The sequence below is a fragment of the Trachymyrmex cornetzi genome, unplaced genomic scaffold (assembly GCF_001594075.2).
Source record: "Trachymyrmex cornetzi isolate Tcor2-1 unplaced genomic scaffold, Tcor1.1 scaffold45, whole genome shotgun sequence".
In the NCBI taxonomy this organism is placed as follows: domain Eukaryota; kingdom Metazoa; phylum Arthropoda; class Insecta; order Hymenoptera; family Formicidae; genus Trachymyrmex; species Trachymyrmex cornetzi.
Window position 1 is genome coordinate 420,873 of NW_017299289.1, and position 12,266 is coordinate 433,138.

The 12,266-nt window shown below is 33.2% G+C and overlaps 4 protein-coding genes across 7 annotated transcripts; 1 reads left to right on the forward strand and 3 right to left on the reverse strand.

Annotated features, from left to right (window-relative positions):
- Window positions 1-2,296: 2,296 nt before the first annotated feature.
- Window positions 2,297-3,108, reverse strand: LOC108764730 (immediate early response 3-interacting protein 1). Its single transcript, XM_018513081.1, has 3 exons — window positions 2,980-3,108; window positions 2,622-2,723; window positions 2,297-2,542 (listed from the first exon to the last, which is right to left on the reverse strand). Exons 1-3 carry the CDS (start codon window positions 3,095-3,097, stop codon window positions 2,487-2,489), a joined length of 276 nt encoding a protein of 91 aa, XP_018368583.1. The 5' UTR covers window positions 3,098-3,108; the 3' UTR covers window positions 2,297-2,486.
- A 459-nt stretch (window positions 3,109-3,567) lies between these two features.
- Window positions 3,568-5,536, reverse strand: LOC108764717 (ribosomal protein S7). The gene is made up of 5 exons (XM_018513062.1): window positions 5,442-5,536; window positions 5,057-5,227; window positions 4,198-4,379; window positions 3,771-3,921; window positions 3,568-3,680 (listed from the first exon to the last, which is right to left on the reverse strand). Exons 1-5 carry the CDS (start codon window positions 5,454-5,456, stop codon window positions 3,603-3,605), a joined length of 597 nt encoding a protein of 198 aa, XP_018368564.1. The 5' UTR covers window positions 5,457-5,536; the 3' UTR covers window positions 3,568-3,602.
- A 168-nt stretch (window positions 5,537-5,704) lies between these two features.
- Naxd (NAD(P)HX dehydratase) lies at window positions 5,705-7,813 on the forward strand. 4 transcript variants are annotated; one of them, XM_018513070.1, is made up of 3 exons: window positions 5,705-5,883; window positions 6,600-7,571; window positions 7,736-7,813. In XM_018513070.1, the coding sequence occupies exons 2-3, from the start codon at window positions 6,622-6,624 to the stop codon at window positions 7,782-7,784; spliced, it is 999 nt and encodes a 332-aa protein (XP_018368572.1). In that variant the 5' UTR covers window positions 5,705-5,883; window positions 6,600-6,621; the 3' UTR covers window positions 7,785-7,813. The 4 variants fall into 4 exon arrangements, with proteins under 4 accessions (XP_018368572.1, XP_018368570.1, XP_018368571.1 ...); XM_018513068.1 differs by lacking the exon at window positions 5,705-5,883 and adding an exon at window positions 6,344-6,424; XM_018513069.1 differs by lacking the exon at window positions 5,705-5,883 and adding an exon at window positions 6,432-6,500.
- Window positions 7,814-8,837: 1,024 nt separating this feature from the next.
- Window positions 8,838-11,971, reverse strand: Syx7 (syntaxin 7). Its single transcript, XM_018513066.1, has 6 exons — window positions 11,503-11,971; window positions 11,226-11,360; window positions 11,087-11,156; window positions 10,078-10,252; window positions 9,159-9,383; window positions 8,838-9,086 (listed from the first exon to the last, which is right to left on the reverse strand). Exons 2-6 carry the CDS (start codon window positions 11,332-11,334, stop codon window positions 8,838-8,840), a joined length of 828 nt encoding a protein of 275 aa, XP_018368568.1. The 5' UTR covers window positions 11,335-11,360; window positions 11,503-11,971.
- Window positions 11,972-12,266: the final 295 nt, after the last annotated feature.

Consider the following 12,266-nt stretch of genomic DNA (forward strand, 5'->3'; position numbering starts at 1 on the left):
AATAGAGATTAAAGTTGATTAGAGTGGGTGATCATGTTATACATTCACAATTAGATAGACAGAAAAAACTGATTGATCGTTGAGCAAGAAATGGAGAGGAATGAAGAAATAAGAAAGCAATTGCTACAAATACAAATTAACATATTTTATACTGTTTTTTTAAATATACTTTATAGACACATGTCTCGCTTCTTTATATACATGTAATTGTCATTATAAACATGAATTTTTCTGTATATGATTTTATTCATAAATATACACCAAGTTTGAATAAATATATTCTTGAATAATTGTTAATAATAAATTTGTTCTTAATTGTACACAATGAAACTTTTGCAAGAAACAATCAATATCTAAAATTTTCCATAACTTTTCTTGATCTCTGTCTTTCTTGATATCAATCTCTATTTCAGATTACCCACTCCAACCTCTATTACCCGTATCTGTCAAATTGATATAAATTATCAATACGTTTATACGTTTTGACAACATGGATGCATTCGTTTATGCAGTGGATAGCGCATCCTCTGCTTTCTTATCTGCTGGTCGCATGACCTAAATTTACCGAATGAATCTCTGCATGAATAGCTGCTCGTATACTGTATTGGATCGTATCTTTCAATAGAAAATCTGGAAAAGCTGAGCTGATTGAAAATTAAGGCCCAAGGGCCCTATTCTTGGACAAATATCGCATACAGGGTATCAATCATGAAACTTAAGGGTCTGAGCATAATAGAGGAACAGGAATTAGATATTAAGATTTTAACCTATCAGAAACTGATTACATCGGAATACACGGTTTTTGATAGGTTGAAATCTTAATATCTAATTCTTGTTCCTCTATTGTGCGCAGGCCCTTATCCCTAAGATAAAAAGTGAAAATTTTAACCATTGAAGTTAATGGAGAAATTTTTCACTTTTCACTTTTCGTCCTAGAAAAAAAGTTTCATGATTGATACTTTGTAGTACTGCTCCAATCAGGCTTAGTGAACAGAGAAAGAACGTTCGTCCATTTATCTGCCTCTCACTCTACTAGTGTTTCTACCCCCACTACACGCTAACATGCTATAATTTACGTTACGCATACTATAGAGCCCGCATTCAGAACATGCTTTTATGAATAAAACGCGCTTTTATCTCTAAAATTCTATAGTATGTGTAACATAAATTATGGCCCGTATTCAGAACGCGCTTTTATCGATAAAAGCGCACTTTTATCTCTGAAATTCTATAATATACGTGACGTAAAGTATAGTATGTTAGCGTGCTAACATCGGGTGCTTTCCAGCAAGGGACACAGTCAGACACAGTGTAACACAGTGAATCATACGTCCTTGTTGTTTACTTACGTTAAACAAGGATGAAACGATTCACTGTGGGTGCTTTCCAGCAAGGACACAATCAAACACAGTGTAACACAGTGAATCATTTCATCCTTATTTAACGTAAGCAAACAACAAGGACGTATGATTCACTGTGTTACACTGTGTCTGACTGTGTCCCTTGCTGGAAAGCACCTTGTGTTACACTGTGTTTGATTGTGTCCTTGCTGGAAAGCACCCATCGTTGTAAGCGCGTTCTGAATACGGGCCTATAACATGTAGTGCGCTAAAATCGTTGTAAGCGCGTTCTGAATATGGACCATTATTGTTATTATGTATATATTGTATTTATTTATAAGGGTGATTTGTCTCTGAAGAGGGCTCAAAAATGAGCCGAAACATGTAAGCGCATTATTTTAATAAAGAGTTTTGTTATATCTGTATATATTATTTGCGCAATGACTACTGCATCTGACTCCTATTGTCCTATTATCGCCAAATTTCTTTTGGAAAAAATGAATTTTTTTCCAACTTTGACACCTTGTATCTTTGAAATTAAGCCAACAAATCGTCATATGAGGTTTTAGTCTTAAATTTGTGCGAGCAATCCTTAAAGTCTTTTAGTGTACTTTAGGATACACTCTTGAACGGAGTCATCACCGCAGTATGATGCAGATTTCAAATTTGCTGACACTAGCAGCCTCTCGTGAATCAACAGATAATATCGATATTCGAATTTAAAATCGTATATGCACAGTCGATATCCAATAAAAAAGAACGTTTTAATTTAAAACATTTTGATACTCTGATAAAAATAATTTGTACTATATAAGAATAATTGTACTCTCAGTTTTAGATATAAAAATCTCAAATAAAATGTAACACTTGAATTGGGCCTTTATGCTTAGACAGAATATTGTGTTATAATAATTAATCTAAAATGTAAAAAAATACATATATTATACATTGCTTATTTTATACAGAAAATCCTGCTCAATCAAATTTTTGCAAACTGACATATGACTTAAATTATATACAAGATTGACCATAAAAGTAAAAATAATATAATTTAATGATTCTTTTGTATACACACATTATTTTCAACAAGTAGACTTGCACACAGCACATTCCATTCGCACATTCCTGTCCTACGTCTCTTCTTTTTCAACCAAGTACGAGCTTTACAACTAATGTCAAGATATTGAAGAATATCAGAGGAACTGAAAATTAATATATCACATAAAAAAGTTGTACAAGAATCAAAACGTTAAATAGGCATAAGTCTTTCATTATAATTACCCCTCATCACAGTTCGTATGGATTTGATGAGATTTAATGTTTGCGACTTAGCTGTCGGGGGTTCTCCAAATCCTTGTACGTTTTGCCATGACGCCCAACCGACTGTAAAATAAAAGTGTAATAATTTATAAACTGTAATAGCATAATATTTTATAAAACATAATAACTAATAAACTGTAATAATTTTTTTACTAATCCCTGACTGATAATAAACATAATAAATTTGGAAAAGAGTAACTTTATTCTTCAAAATTGAAAATTATAACCTATAATGTTAATCTTTTTTTACGTTAAAAAGATGTACAATTATAAGTTAATTTAAATAAATAAATATAATGAATGCGTGCTTAACTATCACCTTTCGCGAGAAATCTTTCCTCGTTCAGAACACAGACCGCATTCAAACATAACAGAATTGCTTCAAAGAGTGTCCACAGCGTGAACGCCATGTTGCTGGAATTGTCATGAATTGTCATGCCGGCATTACCGACTAATCGACTATTACCGACGTATTTGTTATGAAAGATCTGTTCGCGCTTACTGTATTTTACACCATGTGTTTCTTCTTTCTCTTTGCTTTTTTACAAACTTTACAAATAATTTTTTAGATTGTTGATAAAACAATTTTAATCATCTTATCATCTTATCTAATTATTTTCTAACAAATTTGGATTTATTTAAATGTTATTTAAATTGCATAAAGCTGGAAATTAATTGACCAATGTAAACGAAGAATGCTATATCACAGCAGTACACATTTAACTTGATTTTTCCGTAAGTAAATTTTAGTAGTTTCTTGCTTTCTCCTATCTTCTATGCTTGTATCATTGTGAGAGTCTCCTCCTCTCTCTTTTACAAATATATTTCTATATATATATTAATCCAATAAAACTAACATATTAAGTAATAACGGCAGACATAAAAAGAGATACAAATGAGAATGTACTTAGATTAAAATACTTTTAATTTTTTTTACATTTATCATACATAAGATTCGGGGAATTCAAACGTGACGTCCCGTCCAGTCAGCTGCTTGTAAACTGAAGCGAAGGTGTCGACCTGTTTAATGATATATCAAAGTATGTAACAATTTATTGTCAAACGATAGAACTAATATTTTGTGTAAAATAAAGGAGAATAAATGATTACCTTATGCTCGATATTTGTCTGTTCGTTTTTATCGAGATGAACTTTAATAAGCTGTGATCCATCGAGTTTGACTCTGATACGCTTACCAACGATTTCTACGGGATATACTAAATCCTCCAATATCGCATCATAAACCGAAGTTAGCGTACGGCTGAAAGAAAATATCATAGAACATTAATCGCACAGTTATGTACAATATCATATATTGACAATTCCATTATAATGCCATATAAATATAATTGTTTTATTCAACTGAAGTATGTCTTTTTGCAAGAAGTCAAACTTCTTGCAAAATTTCTCCTCTTTTTTTCTCTCTAATGAAAAAAAAAGAGAGAAAACATGGACCATATAATAGTTCAATTAAAAAGACTTCTAATTTTACTAAAAATAACTTATATTTTCATCTAGTTTTTTTTTACTTTCTTACCTTCTAGGACGTTTCTGCTTGTTCTTGGTTCGCGTTTTTCTCGTCGGCTTGGGCAAGATTTTACGCTCGCCGATGAACATCACATGCTTCCCAGAGAACTTTTTCTCTAGCTCACGTACCAGCCGTGTCTGAATTTTCTGGAATGCTTTCAGCTTCGGCATAGGTACATATATAATAATAGACTGTAAGAAAACAGAGCTTTGTCTCAAAATAGTTTCTTGAAGGAATATTATATACAAAAAGATGTTAGAGTGTAAATGCTTTACTAAAATTAATTAATTTGCATATAGTTGCAAGTATGTAATCATTAAAAAAATAATTTTAACATAAGAAAAATGTGGTTCTATATGAAAACAATCATTCGTAATCCTGAATTTTGAATTCTCAATCCTGACCAACATATTTCATGAATACTTATTTTTATAAGTTGATTGGTTGAAGATCACAAATAAAAGAATATGATAAACAGTAATCCACTTAAGAACTCATATTTTAATTGAAAATAAAAAATAACACAAACTTGACTGTTAAAGCTTATTCTATGAAGTGCTCTTTATTTCCTGTTTTTTGTTTTTTACCTTTTGCTTTTTTCTCCTTTGGAACCATTTTCTCGATAATTGTATTTCTTGCTATGTATTTCTTGTTTCTTTTGAAGTTCATAAACTTTTATTTCAAGTGATATAAAATAAAAACCGGATAAGAAAAAGACAAGATGTAATAAAAAATAGCAAAAAGCAGAAAACAAAAAACAAAAGTATATTGTAGAATAGATTTTAAGTCTTAAATAAACAAAAAATTGTTAAAACATATTGAAGAGTGGATTCAGATAACAAGCAGATTGCAAGAAACGAGATTTCACCTTTTTATTATTCGTTTCAATTTCTTTAGCTTTCGTGATGTAGAGTTCCCTCAACTGCGACTTTAAATCGCTGTTCATCTCCAATTCGAGGAGGGCTTGGGAAACGCTAACCTCGAACTGGTCGGGCTCGGCCCCGTTACCCTTAATTATCTTCGCATTCGTCGTCAACATCTGGAAAGATTTTAAGATCGAAAAATTAATTTGTATCTATAAAAAACACGAAATTTGACAGAATCCCACCATAATTGCACGACATGTGCGATTTCAAGAAGAAAATTTGTCATATATTCCAAAGCTTAAAAAAGCACTTATCATAAATATTTTACACATTCCTTAAAGTTCCAAAACTATATTAACTTAAAATTAAATTCTCAAAAGAACATACTTTGCCAAGACTCATCCTTCCTGAGAAATATCTGCCCCGTTGGTTTCTACCAGGATGCAGCTAGAATAACGTGCTCGACAGAGGACAGAAAAGGTTTAAGCCCGTATCAGCGGCGCTACTTTGTGAGAATTAAAGGTACGACCAATCGGGACGAAGCATATTGAAATCGGCGTCATTTGATTGGTCGAAGTCTGATCTCTCATTTACGAGTCTTCATTCTCAATCCAGGCTTAAGCTGACTTAACCTTTTATTTTAGGAGAAACGGAAAAAGAAAATTATGAAAATTCTCGGTTATTTCGCTTTTTAAGGAGCATTGTTCCTTCATTATCGTTCCCTTTCTTCTTGCGAAGTAGTTGAGATCATGCGGACGAAAATGCAAAAGCAAATCTTTTATCATCTGATTTGCTTCGATTTATAATAAAATCAGTTACAACAAAGCTCGTAAATATTTAATCCAACGAGAAAAATTGTATTCTTTATCCATCGGTTGCAACTTTTCCAGCGTTATTTTGTACATTACATTTAAATTTAAAGAATATTGTTGTTATAATATACTGTATATATAATAACGTAACATATTTTATAATAAGTATTATAATAAAAGTACTACGCGTGCGAAACTTATTGTATTTTGAGGTTGTGTCGACGCGGCATTTTCGTATCTGACTCGTCAACTTTTTAGTAAATGAAATAAATCTGTATGTTAATTGGCCGATGAACAGAACAAAGATATGTTGACTCAATATCGTTCCTAGTTACATTTGTGACTCACAATATTATTTACGATTCCCTCTTTTGTAACGGAATTTGTAAATTTTAGTATCAATAGTTGATTAGAACAGATTATTCTGACAGATCTATTGTAAACCCATTGTAATAATATAAGAATAATAAGCAGTTTCGTTTTGTGACATTTGTGCTTCTTGTTTGACATCTTTCATTGTTCGAAGAGATTAGAAAATAATTTTGTCAGTTATTATAGGTAAAGACGAGTAAAAATTTGAATAATATAGATAACTTGATTTGTGAATCTTTCATAGTTTTTTTTCTTGTAAAAGGTTTGTGATTAGTTTTCGAATGATGTGTATTCGTATACTTTAAGAGCTATTTTTCCTTGCCTCAAAAATGGCACTTGTTATCTGTAATTTTATCTACAGGCAATACATCAGATTTGTATCAATGTCCACGATGTCTGCATCATCATCTATGGATGAACGTATGTTGAAGGGAATACGGAAGGTAGTACCAAGTTTGATCAATACCAAGTACAAGGGTCAAGACGGCAGAATTGGAATCTTTGGTGGTAGCACCGAATACACAGGAGCACCGTATTTTGCAGCCATGAGTGCGCTAAGAACCGGCGCTGATCTTGTTCATGTATTTTGCGTAAAGGATGCTAGCATTCCTATCAAGTCATTCAGTCCAGAGCCGATAGTTCATCCAGTTCTGGACCATCAGGATGCGATAAAACAAATAAAACCCTGGCTTGATCGTCTGCATGTTATTTTGATTGGACCTGGACTTGGCAGAGATGAGAAGATATTCAAAACAATCGTTGAATTGATAACGATCTGTCGAGAGACAAGGAAGCCTCTGATTATCGACGCTGACGGTTTGTTCCTGGTCTGTCAGAAGCCGGAAATCATAAAGGATTATCCTGGAGTTATCCTAACACCTAACGCAATGGAGTTTAGTCGTTTGATCAAAGCAGTACTGGACAGGACTGTCCCACCTACTCCTGTAGTTAAAGTTTCCGACGTGAAGCACGTAGCAGAAACTCTTGGGAAAAATGTCATAATTTTACATAAGGGAGCAAAGGATGTGATTGTAGATGGTCACAAAGGCACCGAGACTGTATCGTGTGCATTGGCTGGTTCTGGAAGGAGATGTGGTGGACAGGGAGATCTCTTATCTGGTTCATTAGGAGTATTTTGGTGGTGGGCTATCTCTGCAGGAACTAGCGAATGTGCCTTGTCTCCTTCAATAGTAGCGTGTTACGCCGCATCAAGATTAATTCGAGAATCCAACGCGTCAGCCTTTAAAATAAAACAGAGGGCAATGTTGACTTCGGATATGCTGGAACAGATACAGCCGATTTTCAGCAAGATCTTTGAAACTCATTGCGACAAGTAACGCACAAATGCATCATAATCTTCTCTTTTAATTGCATTGTTCCTAAATATAGCACTGTTTTTTTATTTTATAAAATATTACGTATTAATATTAAGTGAAAGATAATTTGGATAAGTATCAATAATTATATTATACCATTTCATATTATTGTGGATTTTAGAACTTCCTCGTTTATTGGAAGAGGTCGAACTCGAAGTATTGATTCTTGAAGCATATACATTTATATATAATATACAAAATTTTTTAGTGGATACATTACATAAATATATATATATATGTATTTAGAAAGTTGGCTTTAAGAAAATGTACGCTAATATATAAATATACTTGTTTTATCATTTACAATATTTATATAAATTTTGTTAATAATTTGAAAGTTTATATAAATAAATATTTTTTTATAAAATTATATAGTTTATATATTTATTGATATTAAATTCTCTTAATGTAGACATATATATACATAAGCTACTCGACTAAAAGCGTTAATTTTGTTTTATTAATTGTTTATTATAAGATTTGTATGGTAAGAATAATTAGAACTTGCTCTTACCAGTCTTTTTGTATATACATATTATTTATTATATTTTAAAACAAAAATCAACATCCCTATATATAAACTAAATATAATACATTAACTTATATGAATTATTGTAATGCGTTTTTAAAGTACTATAATGCTCTCAGACATCTCGCCTTGAGTCTGTTAGGAATAGATCTTAAGATATTTTACAGGCACATACAGTTGCATTAAAATAACAAGCATACTTTGTTACTTATTTTACCACATACAAGCATTTCTCACAACCACACGCATACATATCTAGCTTTGTTATCTATAGTTATGTTAATTTGTTATCTATAGTTAAGTTACCTAAATTATCATACGCGCGTATATATTATATATATTGTTAATCATTATACATTGGTAGTTTATGAGTATTGAAACGTACAAATGGACTGCGGCAACCTTAGACATGCCATTAAAACTTTACTTGCAAATTAGAGCTCGCACCAACAATTATCACAATTAAACGGATCAAATTCGCAAGATATTTCTTCACTTTCCTGCATTTCTATGACAATACTATCATTTACGTGGTTTTAAAATAATAATTAAGATTGGACAGAAAAGTCACTACGAATTTTACCCAATCTGCGATTCTGTCACTGTTTACAGACAGCAATCTTGTATAGCACTACATGTACCATCATGTTGTACACTGTCACATAAATATGTGTAATTTTATTTTATTTTTCTTTTACTTGCTTTGCCAAACTATAATACCAATCAAAATCGCCACTATGACTACTGCGATCACTACAAGAAAACACTTCTTCTTGCGTAGCTTAGTCTGATACATACTCGCTTGCCTTACTTGAGAAGCGCCTTCGTTAACAGATACCTCGGTTCTTTCAACTGATGCTTCTATAGAATCAATCACCTCTCCTTGATCATATACCAAAGCTCCAAGATCTTTGAATATTTGGTTAATATCGCTAATGTTACTCTGCAAAACGATGAACATACATATAAAATGTATTCCCATATAAATCTTTTTGACAATCTTGAAAGCACTTACCTCCAATTGCCTTATACTAGCTTCCTGTTCCTCTAACATTCGTAAATTCATCTGTTCTTGCATCTGTTCCTGCTGCTGTTTTGCATGATCACTTCCATATGTTCTACTGTCTTGCAACTCAATAAGAGTATCCTGCTTCTTTTCTCCAAACGGCGCAATACCTGCACTAGCTTTAGCTTTCCTGATCATTTCTTTCTCCTTAGAAGCAGCTAGCCTTTGTACAGCCTAGATTCAAGAACATATAATACAGCTTGGATTTATGAACATGTAAACTATTAGTAACATATCAAAATATATAATATAATATTGTATTATAGGACCGTACATGTGATAACACAAACTATAGAAAACAAAGCCTTAAACAGTCTAGCTGGATCTTAATGCTTGTATGATTCTTATGTGAATTTATATACTACGTATGTAGTCCCACAGAAACGCGCGTCGAAAAATTTTCGGTCTTTATTTATTATTTATTTACGTCGCCTAAAGAGACGTTGTTCCTTTATATGCCAATTATTGCAAAGAATATTACTAAGGCCTTGGTAGTCTAAAGGCTTAGGACGCTCGCACGGTATGCAAGAGATCCGGGTTCGACTCCCGGCCGAGGTAATATTTTTCGCAATAAGAATTAATTATTTACAGATTTTAATATGTTATTCATCATTATTAAGATCGTTTCGAAGATGCGAATAAGCATCAAAAATTTGTTAAATTGCTAGTCAATTTAACTCGTGATATTACTGCGGTAGTTTAGTAGAGTTAGCGTTTTAAGACCGAAAATTTTTTGGCGCGCGTTTCTGTGAAACTACATACGTAGTATATAAATTCACATAAGAATCATACAAGCATTAAGATCCTGCTAGACCGTTTAAGGCTTTGTTTTCTCTATATCAAAATATATTCATATTAATATATTTACTTGAAAAGAATTCAATGCAGTGGTAAATTCATCTTGAAGGCGTTCCCTCTGCATTTTCCGCTGTCTTTGTTCTCCAGGGCTCGTAGAGCCAGAGTTATTCGCTAATATAGCCAAGTCTCGAAGATGAACGCTAGTATCCTTCGCCAGTTGTTGTGTATAGTGCTGTATCTGATGCCTGCAAAACAATAATTTCTTATCTCCGTTTATTCAGATATACTAAGATTTAATTTAATAATGAGGTTATTCCTCATTATCAATCTAATATTTTATATGTAATTTTAATCTCGATTCAACTCACTCATCTTTTTCTAATTTTTAGAACTGAAAAATAATGAAGAGTAAATTGGCGATTAAATCAGTGTCAGTAAGTTTTACCATCTCTAGTCAGCTTGATCAGTCAATTATGTGTTATATGATGATGGTCAATTCTGCTTAACCGCAAATGCTAAGAGGCCCGGTTCCACCAACGTAAAATTAAGAATTAGAAAAAGATAAATAGTAAGTTAAAAACCAAGATTAAAATTAATCTTATATTTTTCTTAGAATTACATCTTTCTTAAAATTATAAAGATAAAGGATGAACAGAGATTAAAGTTAATCTTAACAGTGATGAAACTCTAGGTTAGTAAATTCCAGTGGAATAATGGATAGATCAAGTTGATCTGAGATGGTGAATCCTAAATCAGCGACTAAAGAGGCAAAATTAAATTAAATCTTGTCATGTCTGTTTTTACTAATGTAGATTAACTTTAATCTCCATTCAACTCACTCATCTTTTTCTAATTTTTAGAACTGGAAAATGATGAAGAGTAAGTTGAACTGAGATTAATCTACATGTCTGTTGCTTATTCCTTCTGAACTGGTGCACACCATGCAATAAGTTGAAATAAGACAAACGTATGTTTATTTTATTTCAATTTATTGCACCATGTGTACCAGTTCATACAATGCAGAATAAAAAACAGAGTTTTTGATGAAAAAGGACATTCGTATACTTCTTATAACTTACAGCTGATTCCTGAGTTCTTGAGAATCGGTGGAACTGCCCAGCTGATTGACCATTTTCTGCATGGAAGACACTGCGAGCAAACCATCGAAATAAGTATCTCGTATTTTTTTAAACCAAACTTGTTAATTGCAGAACCTACCATTTTGTGATATCTTCAATATCGAAGTGCCAATTGATTGGGATAACCTGCCAAAGTCCTGTTCTCGCGCAGGACCACCGTTATGGTACGATGAGAATCCGGCATCCATCTTTAAGCTGTCAGTGACGTTATTAGCTAAATTATACAAATTCAATATTACTTATACGATATTATATAGATATTTTCGCAATGCGTACATTATATTTAATACATCAAAATTATAGTTCTCGAGTCTTTCTCTGGATAATTTTCGTGAATAACGTTAGATAGAACTAACCAATTATCGTAAATGTAACAGTCACTCCTCGGCGTTTCTCTGCGATGAAGCTGATGACGCGATGCGAATAATGAGGCTCGCAATCGAAAAATACGTCGCGTCAACAATCGCTGTTTCTTAAGTGTGCAATCCCACTTCTGTCACACGTATGTACGCACTGATATGCACTTGTCAACACAGAATGACAAGTGGGTCGATCACGCGATGAGTCACAAAGCTAGCGTAGCAACAGACTCCGTTTCTCGGTATCCCATGACATATACGGCTGCACGAATCGGAGAAATTCTTTGATGAGGCGAATAATAAAAGCTTCTTCTTGCATTAATCGATAACAGCCGGACGAGACGGATCTCTCGAAGTCGCGTATTGGATCGTATCACCAGCCGAATCGTGAGATCCGCTCCAAGCGACAAAAAAACACAAAGCCTCGAAGTCTGACGGAAACGAGACTATCTTGGACTGCCTGGTGCATGTGACACCGTCCACGGTGTCCTATATCCAATACGAGAATTCCTCTTCTGTCATGGATGCATCCAGCAAACTCAATAGTTGAGTGGCGCTCGATGCTATTGATGTATTCTTCTAGATCTAGGATTCTGATTGGATGATCTAAAAGAATACACCAATAACAGCGAGCGCTCACTTAACTGTTGAGTCTGCTGAATGCACCAAAGACATAAGAGAATGGACTGCGCGATCCGTATCTAAGTAGTGTATCAAATGTGGTCGACAATAATGAGAGAGAGGGACCGTGGGAGACGGCC